This window comes from Gymnoscopelus microlampas (genome assembly GCF_963454915.1).
Source record: "Gymnoscopelus microlampas genome assembly, chromosome: 19".
NCBI lineage: Eukaryota > Metazoa > Chordata > Actinopteri > Myctophiformes > Myctophidae > Gymnoscopelus > Gymnoscopelus microlampas.
The window spans coordinates 1,600,114-1,619,131 of record NC_139956.1 but is presented as its reverse complement, the minus strand read 5'-3'; the positions used below and the strand labels follow the sequence as shown (position 1 = coordinate 1,619,131).

General features: G+C 42.4%; 1 protein-coding gene across 2 annotated transcripts in view; it reads left to right on the top strand.

Annotated features, from left to right (window-relative positions):
* The window catches only part of LOC311034810 (serrate RNA effector molecule homolog B-like), a 37,357-nt gene extending 18,728 nt beyond the window's left edge, over window positions 1-18,629 (top strand). For both annotated transcript variants that reach the window (XM_084042823.1, XM_084042824.1), the window contains 11 exons: window positions 1,956-2,104; window positions 3,696-3,836; window positions 7,158-7,340; window positions 9,384-9,551; window positions 11,491-11,644; window positions 14,963-15,075; window positions 16,090-16,170; window positions 16,436-16,586; window positions 16,778-16,879; window positions 17,680-17,788; window positions 18,207-18,629. In XM_084042823.1, coding sequence (XP_083898949.1) covers window positions 1,956-2,104; window positions 3,696-3,836; window positions 7,158-7,340; window positions 9,384-9,551; window positions 11,491-11,644; window positions 14,963-15,075; window positions 16,090-16,170; window positions 16,436-16,586; window positions 16,778-16,879; window positions 17,680-17,788; window positions 18,207-18,282 — 1,427 coding nt within the window. In that variant the 3' untranslated portion in view covers window positions 18,283-18,629. The remainder of the gene's footprint in view (window positions 1-1,955; window positions 2,105-3,695; window positions 3,837-7,157; window positions 7,341-9,383; window positions 9,552-11,490; window positions 11,645-14,962; window positions 15,076-16,089; window positions 16,171-16,435; window positions 16,587-16,777; window positions 16,880-17,679; window positions 17,789-18,206) is intronic.
* The last annotated feature ends 389 nt before the right edge of the window (window positions 18,630-19,018 follow it).

The window sequence follows — 19,018 nt, the reverse complement described above, 5'->3', positions numbered from 1 at the left end:
AAAGTATTCAGACCCCCTTAAATTTTTCACTATTTGTCATATTGCAGCCATTTGCTAAAATCATTTAAGTTCATTTTTTTCCCTCATTCATGTACACACAGCACCCCATATTGACAAAAAAACACAGAATTGTAGAAATGTTTGCAGATTTATTAAAAAAGAAAAACTGAAATATCACATGGCCATAAGTATTCAGACCCTTTGCTGTGACACTCGTAGATGCTGTCCATTTCTTCTGATCATCCTTGAGATGGTTCTACACCTTCATTGGAATCCAGCTATGTTTAATTATATTGATTGGACTTGTTTGGGAAAGGTAAAAACCTGTCTATATAAGACCGTACAGCTCTCAGAGCAAATGAGAATCATGAGATCGAAGGAACTGCCCGAAGAGCTCAGAGACAGAATTGTGGCAAGGCACAGATCTGGCCAAGGTTACAAAATAATTTCCGCTGCACTTAAGGTTCCTAAGAGCACAGTGGCCTCCATAATCCTTAAATGGAAGACGTTTGGGACAACCAGGACTCTTCCTAGAACTGGCCGTCCGGCCAAACTGAGCAATCGGGGGAGAAGACCCTTGGTGAGAGCGATAAAGAAGAACCGAAAGATCACTGTGGCTGAGCTCCAGAGATGCAGTGGGGAGATGGGAGAAAGTTCTAGAAAGTCAACCATCACTGCAGCCCTCCACCAGTCGGGGCTTTATGGCAGAGTGGCCCGACGGAAGCCTCTCCTCAATGCAAGACACATGAAAGCCCGCTTAGAATTAAGGCCAAAAAGTTCTATATTGGTCTCACCAGACCAGAGAGTCTTATTTCTCATACTCTGGGAGTCCTTCATGTGTTTTTTGGCAAACTCTATGTAGGCTTTCATGTGTCTTGCATTGAGGAGAGGCTTCCGTCAGGCCACTCTGCCATAAAGCCCCGACTGGTGGAGGGCTGCAGTTATGGTTGACTTTCTAGAACTTTCTCCCATCTCCGCAAAGCATCTCTGGAGCTCAGCCACAGTGATCTTTCGGTTCTTCTTTACCGCTCTCACCAAGGCTCTTCTCCCCCGATTGCTCAGTTTGGCCGGACGGCCAGTTCTAGGAAGAGTCCTGGTTGTCCCAAACGTCTTCCATTTAAGGATTATGGAGGCCACTGTGCAGCGGAAATTATTTTGTAACCTTGGCCAGATCTGTGCCTTGCCACAATTCTGTCTCTGAGCTCTTCGGGCAGTTCCTTCGATCTCATGATTCTCATTTGCTCTGACATGCACTGTGAGCTGTACGGTCTTATATAGACAGGTTTTTGCCTTTCCCAAACAAGTCCAATCAATATAATTAAACATAGCTGGATTCCAATGAAGGTGTAGAACCATCTCAAGGATGATCAGAAGAAATGGACAGCATCTCAGTTAAATATACGAGTGTCACAGCAAAGGGTCTGAATACTTATGGCCATGTGATATTTCAGTTTTTCTTTTTTAATAAATCTGCAAACACTTCTACAATTCTGTGTTTTTTTTGTCAATATGGGGTGCTGTGTGTGCATGACTGAGGAAAAAAAAAAGAACTTAAATGATTTTAGCAAATGGCTGCAATATGACAAATAGTGAAAAATGTAAGGGGGTCTGAATACTTTCCGTACCCACTGTACTGTAGCACATTTTACAACTCAACGTTTACAAAGTGCTGCACAGAAAATCTAAAAACTAATACACCGGGTAAAGATAAAACACAGAACAAGCAACAGCAACAACACACAGTCCTAGGATCAGCCCATATCAGCCTATTATGTAGACATCTGTGTAACTGTTCTGTGTGTATCTGTTCTGTGTGTAACTGTTCTGTGTATTATCTCAAGAACTCTGATCTATTGAATGCACAGAATCTCTGGTGTGTCTGAGAGATAAAAGGACAGACATTTTTAACGTTTTGTGTGTGTGTGTGTGTGTGTGTGTGCGTGCGTGTCTCTCAGACGGGGCGGAGCGCCGTAAGGAACGAGGGAAGGAGCGAGGGAAGGAGAGAGAGAAGGAGGGACCTCCCAAACCCAGACCTCTGCACCTCACCACCTCCCTGTTCATGAGGAACATCTGTCCTGAAGTCTCCAAGGACGAGATCACTGCTGTTAGTATTCACACATCTGTAACACATCTGTAACACACCTGTAACACATCTGTAACACATCTGTAACACATCTGTGCTGAAGTGAATGTCCAACCAGCGTCTGACATGCACAGGGCTGTGTCACCATTACAAATTTAAGTTGACCATTAATTGTCACTCCAATAATTGTGATTTAATTGTGTGTTTGGCGTTGAACACTGGAACATATGAAGCCTTTTAGACTTATTATGGAAATATTAATATCCCAGTCAGGTGAAGTGTTGGTCATTTATTTAGGAAGATTCAGCAGAGCAACAGCATAGAGATCATACAGAAACAGGCCTAGTGGCCTGCTCCTGTACTGCAGCCCCTCCCAAGCACCCATCTAACACAGTTCTTATAGTCCACACTGTAGCAGAGATGCTATTCTAAATGGTCATATATATAAGGTGTGTACTAAAGATAAGAGAGACACAAACATAGATACACAAATACACATAGCTGACAGAGTCAGAGTAGCATGGGAGAGCTTCAATGAGATAACCAACAAATACACAATGTGTGCACAATAATACACAAACATATGCTTGGTAATCTATATGTTCCTGCCACCATAGACTTCATAATCAAACATCGCACAGGACAGACATGACAAATAACTGAAATATACAAAGAAATTATTGATTTATTGAATATTTGTATTCATGTAAAAATAGCAGAAGTAGCTGATCTACAAGCTTACAACGCGTCACTTCGTGACGCGTTGTAAGCTTGTAGATCAGCTACTTCTGCTATTTTTAATATTTCAAAATGTGTGAAAATCTTTCAACATGGAAACGATTATGACGATTATCTCAAATAATTGCCATTAGACGATGATGTATTAATTGTGACAGAGCTAGACATAAGATGTTCTTAAATGAAGAAGATTCAGAAACATCTTCATATAAAACGCTCTGGATGTTTCATTAAAGCCTCACTCTGTGATTTCTTCAACTGGTTGGTTGTATATGTAGAGCATCAGGAACATAGGTTTACAATGATACTACCTAAACATAATGAGGGGGGGGTGGGGGGGCTTTTCACATGGTTCATAGACTGAGCTGTACTGACAGAGTTCCAGTCATGAGATTACAATAGCAGCAGTACACCAATAGCGCCAGGAGAGGGCAGTGGTACTCCAAAGATATGTGATGGAGCCATTTAGACCTGAGGATGATTCTAAAAACCTCAGAGTTTTCTGAAACACTACAGAACTGTCAACGTTCAATAAAACATGAGTTCTTCTCAGCCTCTGTAGCACATGGAAAGTTACAAATGGAATACAAACAAAGAAAGACATTGAGAGCTTACTGAAAAGTACTTTAGTTTGACCTTATAGTCATGAAAACATCAAGACAAATCAATAATAAGATGTGTGGAATGTGTATATATAGTTTGTTCTTGATCTATTGTTATTTGTTACGGTTTTAATGCACATTTAGGCAAATTAGATGCTAACCGTGTGTGTGTGTGTGTGTGTGTGTGTGTGTGTGTGTGTGTGTGTGTGTGTGTGTGTGTGTGTGTGTGTGTGTGTGTGTGTGTGTGTGTGTGTGTGTGTGTGTGTGTGTAGTTGTGTCGTAGGTACCCGGGGTTCCTGCGGGTGGCGCTCTCTGACCCTCAGCCTGACAGGAGGTTCTTCAGGCGCTGCTGGGTGACCTTCGACCCCACTGTCAACATCAAAGAGACCTGCTGGAACCTTCAGAACATCAGGGTAACACATCTCCAGAGTATTTCCATTTTTCAGTACTTTTACTTCTACTCCACTACATCTCGGAGGCAAATATTATACTTTTACTCCACTACAAATATTTGAAAACTTTAGTTACTTTGAAGATTTTGATTATTAATACAAAGCAGACATTAGCTGTGGTAAATACATTTCGGACATTTGAAAATGGCCGATCTACAAGCTCACAATGCGTTGTATCGCGACGCATTGGTACTTTAAGTACATTTTAATATCAATACTTTTGTACTTTTACAAAAAGAAACAACATATTTTGAGATGGGGGGTCGGCGGCCAAATACATATCATTTTTGGGGGTCCTTGACATGGAAAAAGTTGGAGCACCACTGATATAGCAACCGAACAACAAAAATATGTATATGTATTTGGCCGCAGACTCCCACCTGAAAACATTTTGTTCCAGGGACCCCCTGAAGGACATTACATATACATAACCCCATTTATTTTGTTTGTTGTGAACTATTTTCACCACTTGACAAAGGGGGTGGTTAAATGGTTAATTGATTTGTATGAGCTACTACAGTAACAGTACCTCGCTACAATGCTCCTTAAATGATTTGGCAACACGTTAGCAAAGCCTACATAGTCAGAATGGAACATGAATTAACGGTTGGACTTTAGTCCAAAAACGTTAAGTTACATAAACGTCAAGGATATAAATAAACGTGACTTCGGTCAATTATTTCTCCCCTTCAATAATACCAATTGGCATTGTGTTTTATATCATTTTTTATCGTTGAGTAGTCACCTTTACAACGAGGTACAGCTTGTAAGGATCGGGCAATCTTAGAATGAGGAACACAGCTAAACGTTTGGGTAGCGCCCCCAAAAAATGTGCCATTTTCCCTATATGCTTCTGTTGGTAATCACTTTTGAGCGACCTCGCAGGTGTGTGACAGGCACCTGAACATGGGTTCTGCAACTTTGGTGTGTGTGTGTGTGTGTGTGTGTGTGTATATGCTCCAAGCATCAACACTGCCCCCATGGAAAGATGCCACGTTTGTCCCTTCAGGATAAGGCCTGTGCAATAGGGCAAGTGATCCGTTTTGCACAGTATGCATTATTTGGTGTAAGCCCTGCAACCATTTGCAGGCAGGTGTGTGACTGGCACCTGAGCATGGGTCCTGCAACTTTGACATGTGTCTTTGGTTCCGTTGTGCAAATAGTGCTTGTAAATCTCTGGAAGAAAACCTATGGTTCCTCAGTGAAGCTTAGCAAGGGGTCTTGGGTTGTTGTCTTCCTTTGACTTCACCAGTCTCACAGAACTTGGTCCTAAGTGTGTAAATGGTAACAGGACTGACACCAAATAATGCTGCTACTCTGTATAACAGAACTCCAGCTTTCACTTGCCCTGTTGCACCATGGGTCTTATCCTGAAGGGACAAACGTGGCATCTTTTCCATGGGGGCAGTGTTGCTGCTTGGAGCAAACTCGACAAAGTTGCAAGACCCATGTTCAGGTGCCAGTCACTCACTTGTGACTGGCACACACTCGCCAGCACGTGTGTGCTGGCAGGTCGCTCAAAAAAAGAGTGATTACCAACACAAGCATATTGGGGAATTTTGGCAAATTTTGGGGGGCGCTACCCACACGTTTAGCTGTGTTGCTCAATCCATGAATGCTCGATCCTTACAAGCTGTACCTCGTTGTAAAGGTGACTAATCAACGATAAAAATGATCTAAAACACAATACCATGTATGTATGTACAGTGGGGCAAAAAAGTATTTAGTCAGCCACCATTGTGCAAGTTCTCCCACTTAAAAAGATGAGAGAGGCCTGTAATTTTCATCATAGTTATACATCAACTATGAGAGACAAAATTAGGGGGAAAAATCCAGAAAATCACATTGTCTGATTTTTAAAGAATTTATTTGCAAATTATGAGGAAAATAAGTATTTGGTCAATAACAAAAGTTCATCTCAATACTTTGTTATATACCCTTGTTGGCAATGACAGAGGTCAAACGTTTTCTGTAAGTCTTCACAAGGTTACCGCACACTGTTGCTGGTATGTTGGCCCATTCCTCCATGCAGATCTCCTCTAGAGCAGTGATGTTTCGGGGCTGCCGCTGGGCAACACAGACTTTCAACTCCCTCCAAAGATTTTCTATGGGGTTGAGATCTGGAGACTGGCTAGGCCACTCCAGGACCTTGAAATGCTTCTTACGAAGCCACTCCTTCGTTGCCCGGGCGGTGTGTTTGGGATCATGGTCATGCTGAAAGACCTAGCCACGTTTCATCTTCAATGCCCTTGCTGATGGAAGGAGGTTTTCACTCAAAAATCTCACGATACATGGCCCCATTCATTATTCCCTTTACACGGATCAGTCGTCCTGGTCCCTTTGCAGAAAAACAGCCCCAAAGCATTATGTTTCCACCCCCATGCTTCACAGTAGGTATGGTGTTCTTTGGTTGCAACTCAGCATTCTTTCTCCTCCAAACACGAGAAGTTGAGTTTCTACCAAAAAGTTCTATTTTGGTTTCATCTGACCATATGACATTCTCCCAATCCTCTTCTGGATCATCCAAATGCTCTCTAGCAAACCTCAGACGGGCCTGGACATCTACTGGCTTAAGCAGGGGGACACGTCTGGCACTACAGGATTTGAGTCCCTGGCGGCGTAGTGTGTTACTGATGGTAGCCTTTGTTACTTTGGTCCCAGCTCTCTGCAGGTCATTCACTAAGTCCCCCCGTGTGGTTCTGGGATTTTTGCTCACCGCTCTTTAAAAAAAAAATGATCCTACGGGGTGAGATCTTGCGTGGAGTAATGGGCCAACACACCAGCAACAGTGTGTGGTAACCTTGTGAAGACTTACAGAAAACGTTTGACCTCTGTCATTGCCAACAAAGGGTATATAACAAAGTATTGAGATGAACTTTTGTTATTGACCAAATACTTATTTTCCTCATAATTTGCAAATAAATTCTTTAAAAATCAGACAATGTGATTTTCTGGATTTTTCCCCCTAATTTTGTCTCTCATAGTTGATGTATAACTATGATGAAAATGACAGGCCTCTCTCATCTTTTTAAGTGGGAGAACTTGCACAATGGTGGCTGACTAAATACTTTTTTGCCCCACTGTATGTATGTATGTATTGAAGAGGAGAAATAAACAAACAGAAGTTAGTTTATGAACTTTTTGTGGGCAGTTTATATGGTGTGAAAAATCTACTGAGAGTTCTGGAAAAATATGGCATTTTAAAATGGGAAAATGTGTGTACGTAGGAACCCTGCTTTCCTGTCTAACCAACTGTGTGTGTGTGTGTGTGTGTGTGTGTAGCTGCGTGACTGTGAACTAGCTCCGGTGGTGAACAGGGATCTGGCCCGTCGGGTCCGTAACGTCAACGGTCTCACTCACCATAAACCTGTCGTCAGGAACGACATCAAGCTGTCTGCCAGACTGATCCACACCCTGGATACCAGAGGACTGCTGTGGGAGACAGACACACTGACAGACAGACAGGTACACTGCTGTGGGACACAGACACACTGACAGACAGACAGGTACACTGCTCTGCGAGACAGACACACAGGCAGACAGACAGGTACACTGCTGTGGGACACAGACACACTGACAGACAGACAGGTACACTGCTCTGCGAGACAGACACACAGGCAGACAGACAGGTACACTGCTCTGGGAGACAGACACAGGTTAATTAGAACAAACAGAACTTGGGCCACAAACCGCTATAATTCCTCTCTACAAACACAACCAGATGTTAGAAATACATTAATAGAGAGAGATAACACTGCTCTGTCTGTCACCAGAAATAGACAAATGACGACGAATATATTTGTATAGAGCTTATCCAAACATTGTTACAAAGTGCTGTACAGAACGTGTTAAAAACGGCACATAAACATAGAAATAGGATAGCATTCGTAGTCAGAAATCAGGGCTGACATAAGCTGTGATTGATTCTCCTAATACACTTATGAAAACAAGTTAAAACCAGGAGACCTGGTTGTGCCAGACCTAAGCCGGTGTTGTGTGAAGTCTAATTCTGAAATCTTTGTGTCTTACGTTATATACCAACCGTATTTATACTTGTGACATAATAGTGATGTCACGACTAGTCTGTGCCTATTTATTCATGCATAAGAAACTTAACCACAACCAGACATACCATGTATGGACAAATTGGTGACAAAGGCTCGTGTAGACCATACCTTTCAGGTCTGGCAAACACTCAACATACGAGGTGTGTTTCTGTTTTCTGATGCTGTCTGGAGCAGAATTAAAACGTCATCAGGCGGCCGGAACCAAGCCTGCCGTGCACCTACAAAATGATTCCCCTTGTTTAAAATGTGTTTAGTTTGGTATAATGGTTTAGTTTCTTTTAGTATAATAATGGTTTTGTATGTCCATGTTTTATTCTAACTCGTAGCATGACTAGCCAGACTAAACTAATTGACTTGCATCATGTGGGGAACAAAAACAATGTGGTTGGTTCTGGTTGGTGTCGACCAAAATGTTGGTCAGCTACCTTGCTTCACTGACGAAAACTGAATAAGAACTAAATAAAAGCTGTGATGACTAAAACTAAGACTAAATATATTGACAATTTCGTCAACAAATAAAAACTAGACTAAAATGTTGGTGAGGAACGAGTGGAGAAGAGATCCAGTAGAAATAAAAGACAAGTCATTTTATGCTTGTTTGGCCTCGGGTGTTGCGCTCTGAAAATAGCCGATCTACAAGCTCACAATGCGTCGCGCTGCGACACATTGTGGGCATGTAGATCGGCTATTTTCAAAGTGCAACCAAGTGTAAAATCAACCATTACGACGCCATCAAGGCACCATCAAACCACATTATAGTCGACTAAATCAACTGTAGATTTAGTCGACTATAATCTTATGATATTTAGTCGACTAAAACTAGACTAACGGTAAAACATTTCAGATGACTAAATAGAATTTTATTCAAAAGACTATGACTAAAACTAAATCAAAATGTGCTGTCAAAATCAACACGGTTTCCTCCTTTTTGAAAGCCTGGTGATGCCAGGTTAGTCTTTTGGGATGCTGAAACCGAGAAAAGTTAGCTGTGACTTCATATACTGGTTGAAATCAAACCAAAGCTGTGAACACTAATATGTTAGGCAGGTTTTAAAACGTTAACGTCACTGTTTTCATGACTGTAATTTGGGAATGTGATTGCTTTTGTACTTGTTTAGATTACAGCTTCATGCATGTCCTTTTTTGTAATCAATATTTTTTACTAGGTAGATATTTGTATAGAAAGGCCTAACCAGGGAGGGCTGGGGTCGCAAATTAGCCTCGGCTATAAACCCCTTATACAATGCAACGGTTTCATGTTTTATGACTTGATACATTGTTTTTGTATTGTCCCTGTCAAATAAACATAAAATAAATATAAATTTAGAGTATGCTGCAGCTCTAGCACACACTAAAACATTAAAATAACTACCTGTTACATTATGTTAACACACACTAAAACATTAAAATGACTACCTGTTACATTATGTTTCATCTCCAGTTTCCAGACTCCAACCCGGTGTTGAAGAACATCACAGACTACCTGATAGAGGAGGTGAGCGCCGAGGAGGAGGAGCTTACCGGCGTTACCGGGGGCAACGAGGCCGGCGACGGCAAGGACCCCGCCTCCACGGATGTTACCATGGAAACGGACGACAAGCTGCTGAAGGTGAGCCGGGACGACGGGCATCGCTGGGAACCCAGGGGAAAAAAAAACGAATAGTCGCTCACACGTTTTTATCGCCCGTGCAGGTTTGCACGCGACACTCTCGCCAAACGTGGCCACATCGTGACGTATGGTCAATGCATTTAAATGAATTAATCCTAAAACACTCTGGACAACGCTCCACACGTCCTAGACTCTTCTCTCTTCTCTAAAACACCCTGGACAACACTCCACACGTCCTAGACTCTTCTCTCTTCTCTAAAACACCCTGGACAACGCTCCACACGTCCTAGACTCTTCTCTCTTCACTAAAACACTCTGGACAACGCTCCACACGTCCTAGACTCTTCTCTCTTCTCTAAAACACTCTGGACAACGCTCCACACGTCCTAGACTCTTCTCTCTTCTCTAAAACACTCTGGACAACGCTCCACACGTCCTAGACTCTTCTCTCTTCTCTAAAACACTCTGGACAACGCTCCACGTGTCCTAGACTCTTCTCTCTTCTCTAAAACACCCTGGACAACGCTCCACACGTCCTAGACTCTTCTCTCTTCCCTATTTTCAGAAATGTTAGGTCGGTGTTTTTAGAATGGGGCTCAGGTCTAAATGGGCTAAACTGAGAGCCAATCAGAGACTGCTCTTACAGTGTATCGCCACAAGATGGCTCCTTTAACCAATACACACTGAATGAACCCATAATCAACCATTAATGCTGACCCATTCCAACAAAGAAACGTTACATTTGATTAAATTAGAGAAATGAGAGAATAGATCTCAAAGGCTGTTTTATCATGAATATGCCACATGAACTATTTAGTAGGGCTATCTTACTGTTATGAGATGGTAATCTGGTTGTTCCAGCTCTTTGTGTTTCTTGTGTAGTGTCTGCTGTCTCTGCCAGCTGTGAGAGAACACAGTAATGATGGAATGACTGCAGTTAGGTCTGTCACAAGTATTACATCATTGTGTAATTCGCAATTATTTGAGATAAAACGCAATTATTTTTGCATAATCGTTTCCATGTTGGAACATTTTCATACATTTTCAAATACTATGAAAGATCTACAAGCAGATCTACAAGCTTACAACACGTCACTTTGTGACGTGTTGTAAGCAGATCTACAATCTTACAGCACGTCACTTTGTGACATGTTGTAAGCAGATCTACAAGCTTACAGCACGTTTAACACAAGGTTGTTTAACACAAGGTAATACATAGAATGCCTAGGAACAGTAACCTAGGATCATAGGTAAACCAATCATCTGTCTAAACAGTATATAATATCAATATTTAATAAGCTGTACATTGAAACTATATAGACTGTAGGATGCCAGGTGTACAGATGATTCAGGTGTTTCACACATATACGTGTCATGTTAGGAGCTGATCACATGTCAGTGGTCAGTGAATAGAGGTCAGATCAGATCCCGTCACCACGTCCTCTCTCTCACTTTATTGTATAAGTCAGGTATAACCTTCTACCTGCCAGCTCATACTGAGGATCCAATTAGATTTGTCCCCCCTCCCACTGTGTGGAAAGACGCCATTCCCTTCATTATGTGGTTGGTTACTGCCGCGGTGCATGACTTCCACCTTCCAATTAAAAACCTCAATGTACTGATTATTATATTGATAGTTTGATGTTTAGACTGATGCTAGGTTCATGGTTTACCTGGTAACATGGACATATTCCAATTAAAAACGTCAATGTACAGATTATTATATTGATAGTATGTTGTTTAGACTGATTCTAGGTTCATTGTTCATCCTAGTTTACTGAGACACTACACTGTCTCTCTACATTCTATGTATGTGTTTATCTTGTTAATTGTAAGTCACTCTGGATAAAGTGTCTGATAAATGATTACATTGTAAATATTGTGTGTGTGTGTGTGTGTGTGTGTGTGTGTGTGTGTGTGTGTGTGTGTGTGTGTGTAGGTGCTGGACAGGTTGCTGCTGTACCTCCGTATCGTCCATTCAGTGGATTATTATAACTTCTGTGAATATCCTTCTGAAGACGAGATGCCTCATCGCTGTGGACTGCTCCATGTCAGAGGACCCTTACCCATCAGCAAGATCTCTAGTACTGAAGGTAATCTATTACTATTACTCTATATACTGCTCCATGTCAGAGGACCCCTCCCCATCAGCAAGATCTCTAGTACTGAAGGTAATCTATTACTTGTGTATGCTCCAAGCAGCAACACTGCCCCCATGGAAAGATGCCATGTTTGTCCCTTCAGGATAAGACCCATGGTGCAACAGGGCAAGTGAAGCTGGTGTTCTGTTACGCAGAGTGACAGCATTATGTGGTGTCAGCCCTGGTACCATTTACACACTTAGGACCAAGTTCTGTGAGACTGGTGACGTCTAAGTAAGACAACAACCCAAGAAGAGAAGACTGGTTCCTCACCTTCCTTCACTGAGGAACCATAGGTTTTCCTCCAGAGTTTTACAGGAAGGTTTTGCACAAAGGTACTAAAGACAGATGTCAAAGATGCTCAGGTGCCAGTCAGGCACACACCTGCCTGTAAATGGTATGAGAACATTTGTGAAACATACCGCGAAAATATGTCCACTTGTTGCACTGAGATAGATAGAAAGGAGGAGATGCTTTAACTGTATTCTGTTGTTGGTTTTGCACTATATTTATACCATGTGTATGGATACGGTCTGTTTACCTTTATTATTTTGCACAAAAAGACATGCTGGACAGGAACTGTACCCAAACAATAGCTTGGTGCAGGTCAGTGCAAAATAAATAGCCGCCTGGTAGGGGTGTGCCGATATATCGTCCCGTGATGTATCGCGATACGTTTTCGTGACGATATGTATCGTTTTGGGAGAAAAAAATATCGTTTAAAAAAAAACAATCGTAATAATCAGGCATGCAAACAGCCCCGAGGTGAAACGGGTGACAACATGTTTTTTTTCGGCTCAGGTGTCACACTATTGCCCTATTTGGATTGAAAACGGCTATTGTAGCTGAAAAGCTACAAGTTTGCATGTCTGAATAATGCAAAAACAGAATTATTTGTTTGCATTTGCTTTTTTTCTCCCCCATATATTTTCATAATAAAAAAAAGTGCGTATCGAAATCGTATCGAAGTTGTGAGCCCAATATCGTATCGACACCCATGACTTCAGTGTAAATCACTCTGAGATCAGGAATAGACTTCTGTCTGCCCCCCCCTCCAGATCTTTCTTTGGCGAGCAGGATGTGATCAACTGTTTTAAAAAATGCAACCCTCGTAAAAGTTCAGGCCCGGACCACATCGGTGGTCGCTTGCTAAATACATGTGCTGAACAATTAGGTCCCATTTTTCATTCTATTTTTAAACTGTCTCTTAGCCAGCAGAAAGTACCCTCCCTTTGGAAACGGTCCACTGTGGTACCCGTAGCCAAGAACAGCAGACCTAAAACACTTAATGATTTTAGACCCGTAGCCCTTACTTCCCTTGTCATGAAGCAGGCTGAGCTTGTGGCCAAAACTGAGAGCCTTCTCGACCCGTTTCAGTTCGCATACAGGGAAGGCAGAGGCGTCCAGGACGCAACTGCCACTCTTCTCAACCTGGTTCTCAAGCATCTCGAGGGTAGTAAAAAGCATGCCAGGTTGCTCTTTGTTGATTTCTCCTCTGCATTCAACACGATCCAGCCCCATGTTCTGGTTGAGAAATTAACGAACACCTTCAGTGTAGACCCATGTCTGGTAGGCTGGATCCTTGATTTTTTGACAAACAGATCTCAATGTGTAAGGGTGAATGAGACGATGTCCAGCCTCCTGCCCACTTCCACTGGTTCGCCACAGGGCTGTGTTCTCTCCGCTTTCTTGTTTAATTTGTACACGGATGACTGTCGCAGTAAGCACGACAACCGTTTTATCATAAAATACGCGGAATACTCCTCGACAATGACGAGGTCGGGCATGGTCAGGTCACAGAGGACTTCTTGTCCTGCTGTACTGATGCGTTCCTTGAATTAAACATCTCAAAAACAAAAGAGCTCTGTATTGACTTCAGACGTGATCCCCCTCCCATCCAGAACACTGATATCTGTGGTCAGCCAGTGGAAATTGTGCCCAGTTACAAATATCTTGGCACGATTATTGACAGCAAACTGAGATTTGATGTAAACACTGACATGCTGTGTAAGAAGGGCCAGCAACGCCTTTTTTGTCTTAGGAAATTGGCCAGATTCAATGTCGATAGAGAATTGATGAAACTGTTCTATAGTGCCTATGTACACTCTGTTATCTCCTTCTCTATCACCTGTTGGTATGGTAACCTCGCCATTAAGGATAAAAATGCTCTGGGAAGAATAGTCAAAACCGCCTCCAAAATTACTGGCATCCAGTTGGAGAGCCTAGACCCCTTCTATAACAGACAGCTAATCAAGAAGGCCAGGTCCATTCAACAAGACAGAGCCCACCCACTCGAGCCAGCATATAGGATGCTGCCTTCTGGCCGTCGTCTGGGTGCCCCCGGTGTCAAAAATAACAGTTTCAAGTATTCCTTTATTCCTGCTTCAATTTGAGCAATCAATGCTGCTAATAACAGGTAAAGGGTAATGTTACTGTGATAATGATGACGATGATGATGATGATGAAATAAGCACTTGTTGACCGGCACTTTACATTTCTGAATGTAGCCTTTTGTTGTATCTCTTGCACTTTATCTCTTGCACTTTGATGATGATGAGGATGTTGAGATGATGATGAAACAAGCACTTTATGACCAGCACTTTATCTTTATCTCTTGCACTTTGATAAGGATGATGATGACGAGGATGAAACAAGCACTTTATGCCCGGCACTTTATATCTCTGATGTATACCTCTGAATGTAGTCCTTTGTCTCAGATCTTGCACTAGATGCGCCCAGACTTATGTTTTATGCTATGGCGTTGGTTTGTTGTCCTGTATTCTGTGTATGTTTTAAATCACTACTCCGGCTGTAAAACTATTTGCCCTTTTGGGACACTAATAAAGACCTTGACCTTGACCTTGTTTTGTGCAATTAGTGTATCGGCACACCCCTACCGCCTGGTTCTTTTGGGTCCAAGTCGATTTTGTGAAATTAATTATTTGGGGAAATACGGTCACAAGACAATGTGACTTTAGCCCCAACAAAATGACTAAAGTCACATTGTCTTTGACTCGGGCAACATAAAATGTCCTATAGGTCACACTCTGGACATACAGGAGGACATTATTATAGTACTAGGGTGGGATCAGCATCTTATCAATAAGGATACAGGCTATTTTACCTGAGGTGTCCAGTGTCATGAAGACATGATTTAAGCAAAGATATATAATAATTTTCCTCATAAGAAGGTGACAGTATGTAACACTTCTCTACATGTTAGAGGACCTCTACATATGAATGAATGAATGTTGTCATTCTCCTCCACAGTGTCAGAACACCAGAGGATGTGTGAGGAGCGTCTGTCTCCTCTGTTCTCCTCCTCAGAGAAGGTTACAGAGGAGGAGGCGCAGAGACTGGGCAAGAAGGACGCAGAGCAGGAGGTAATGTACACACACACACACACACACACACACACACACACACACACACACAGCTGTATTCCACAAATAGCATATAAAGAGATCACATAATGATCAATCAAACATTCCAGGTCTCACGTAAACTCCCTGAAGCTTTTTTGTGTCTCTTTCCTCCCAACATTTATCACGACAGTCAGTCCTCAATATCTTAAGTAATACCCAGGTGGTTGTGGGTTCAAATCCCACCGTGATGCATCCAGCTTTATCAAGCGTCTATATACGAACACAGTTGACCCGTGTTCAGGGGAGGGACGCTGGGCAGGGAGGAGGGTGATATCACTCCTAACCAGGGGTGCAATGCTCAGTGGACGGGGTTGCACGCCGAGCAACCACTTATTTGGCCAGGGGGACGCGCAGGCACACGCATAGATTTAAAACTACTTTAAATTCACACTTCATCAAAGTTTACAAAGGCTCCCGACTCACGCCAGGTACATTAACATAGGAATTAGCCTATATGCATATCAATTGTCCATTGTGTGACCTGTACTGTAGGTGTTAAGCGACGTGCGCGTCAAATAGAGAGCAACCACTTCTCAAATGAGCATAGCATCACTGCTCCTAACTAATTAGCATAGCACTGCTGAAACAGCTCTGGTGAGAGTGTCTGATCAGCACAGCTGAATGTTTATGACACATGAAGTACAAAACTACTGCTAGCATATCTGTCACAACACGACCATTAATGTCATCACGCATGCATCTGACATAAAGCCTGGGCTTAAAGAGAACAGGAGCTGATGGAAATACTTAATAATAATAATAATAATCAGATATTGTGTGGAGAGAGTAGATAAGTGGAAATAGTGAAACAACACTAGATTGTTTTGTAGCTGCTGGAGGCAGCTCAACTTTATGTTGTAGCTTTGTGGCTTTTTGTGTTCATATGTTTTACTGTTTGAAGAGGTGAATGTTTGATGTTTTGTTGTTTTAATACATAATTATGTGTTGTTCATATGTTTTAATCTGTTATAGGTGGAGAAGTTCTTGACGGCCAACTCTCAGGAACTGGGAAAAGACAAATGGCTCTGTCCTCTGAGTGGGAAGAAGTTTAAGGTACTGTGTGTGTGTGTGTGTGTGTGTGTGTGTGTGTGTGTGTGTGTGTGTATGTGTGTGAGAACAAAATAAACATGTATAGCCTATGGACAATATATATCAGTTGGAAATATTTACCGTAATGTTGATGTAGTGTCATATTTAAACTTAATGTAGATATGACACACTGACTGTATAGACATTGAAAACATGGAACTTCATGTCAAAAAGGTTACCAACCCCTACTGTAATGTGTGTGTGTGTGTGTGTGTGTGTGTGTGTGTAGGCTCCAGAGTTTGTGCGTAAACACATCCTGAACAAACACGGTGACAAGGTGACGGCCGTCAGGAAGGAAGTAGAATTCTTCAACAACTTCCTGTTGGACACCAAGAGACCCGCCCTCCCTGAGAACAAGCCCCTCCCACCGCCTGCTCAGGGTGAGAGCGCGCACACACACACACACACACGCACGCAGACAGAGACAGAGACAGAGACACACACACACACACACACACACACACACACACACACACACACACACACACACACACACACACACACACACAGTTAAATCAATGAATATTTTATTGATTTGACCCAAAATCAATAATATCTTTGTGTCTTTTAGCCCCGCCCCCTGGAATGCATGGGTTTCCTGGTCAGCCTCCTCAGCAGCAAAGCCTTCTGGGATATCCTCCTGGAGTCAGACCTCCCATGCCCGGTTTCCCCGGTAACACGCACGCACGCACGCACGCACGCACACACACACACACACACACACACACACACACACACACACACACACACAGTATATATACTGTATAATAGAATAGTATATATAATAGATAGATGAATGTAGAGATACAACAATCATAACTCAACCAAAATGTGTTTGATTGAATATAAATCCCATGTTTGTGTCTCAGAGGAGGGCTGTGGACAGTTCAGAACATAGATATATAAACCTAGATACCTCATTGGTCTCTGCAGTTCATTGGAGCGACCTGTATCTCAATACAAGGCTCTTCTGCAGGGCTGTTTGACTACTGGCCAACTGCAGGCTTTCTATTCCTGTAAAGTCTGCATGTTGTAATGGAAGACATTGTTCTCACGTAATTCTCTTTTTTTTAAAGATATTTTTGGGGTATTTTTCTGCCTTTATTGATAGGATAGTGGACTGACAGGAAATGGGGAGAGATGGGGGGGGGGGGGGGGGGTGACACACAGCAAAGGTTGTCAGCAGGATCGGGAGTCAAACCCGTGACATGCTGTCAGGCTGGATTACAGCATGTGTGGTATGTGCCTGGACCGCTAGGCCAGCCGACGCCCCCTCGCTTAATGTTTGAAATGACCAAACCTTCATACCGATGATGTCACTGGTAGGCAGGTTAGTGAACTGTCCACAGCCCTCCTTTAAGACAGTAGACAGACATGATACCATATTATAATGATCATCAAGTGAATGTTACCTTAACTCTACCTTTACTGTGTGTGTGTGTGTGTGTGTGTGTGTGTGTGTGTGTGTGTCAGGTGGTCCTCATTACCCGGGCAACCAGTTTGGGGCGGGGCGTGGGAACTTTGACAACTTCCGAGGTCATGGGTCAGGTGGTTACCCCGGGAAACCACAACGAAACAACAGGTAGGAAGACCTGTGTCTGTTTGCTTCGAGGTCGTTATTGCGAATGCGTCAGATTGTAAGGGAGGAGAGAAGGTTCATTCTATAGCTTTAGCTACGGCTAGCAAACAAATACAAAAAACTATGTTGAAACGTCATCCGATCGGCCCTGCTTTGATTTATTTAGAGAAGTACAGTCAAAGCCGATAGAGGCTTCATCGCCCGATCGATGGGAGCATCTCTAGTCTGTCTGACTATCGTATAGATGTTACATGTTTTCATCAGTCTACATAAAATACATCAAATGAAAGATGGAGTCTTTGTTTGGATGAACGTATATCAGTAATTTAGTCTCTTAGCTGGATAAGAACTGACCCTGTGTCTGTTATGATATTAACTGACTGTGTGTGTGTGTGTGTGTGTGTGTGTGTGTGTGTTCCAGGGGGGTCAGAAGTGACCCCAGGTCCATCATAGAGTACAGAGATCTGGACGCTCCAGAAGACATGGACTTTTTTTAAAACCACAAAAGAAGAACTTTTTTTTTAATCATTACTTTTTTAATCCCCCCCCCCCCACCCTCTCTCTCTAGTTCTCTCTCTCTTTCTCTCTCTCTCTCATTTCTCTCTCTCCCTCCCTCTCTCTCTCCGTCTTTAACTTGTTTATTTTTATTTTCTGTTTCTTTAAAACAACTAGGATTGTGTGTGTGTGTGTGTGTGTGTGTGTGTGTGTGTGTGTGTGTGTGTGTGTGTGTGTGTGTGTGTGTGTGTGTGTGTGTGTGTGTGTGTGTGTGTGTGTGTCATCATGTGATGAAGATGTTTTGATGTCCTGAATGTCTTCCTCCTTCAATAAAGATCTGCTGTCAACACTCTGTGGGCCTGGATTTATTATCTATGTCAGAGGTCTTCAACAGGGGGTCCGCGGAGGTACTGCAGGGGGTCCGCGAAATTGTTGTTTGATAAAAAAAAATGTTGTTTTTAAAAACTTTAAAAACTTTTTTTTTTTTTAAAAACATCAATTTGTCTTTAAACATAACATGACATATTTTAATAGTTAGTATTGAATGCACAATAACATGGTAGGTTTATACATATTTTGTAGAGAAAGGTTCTTTTGCACACCCACTGGGACAACCTGTGCTTAGGAGGAGGCAACCATTTTCTCATGTTTATTTATATATAAAACACAATTTTATACATAAATATACGATATATGTGGTAGCCTATCCCCCACCCTACGAGGTAGGGGGTCCCTGCT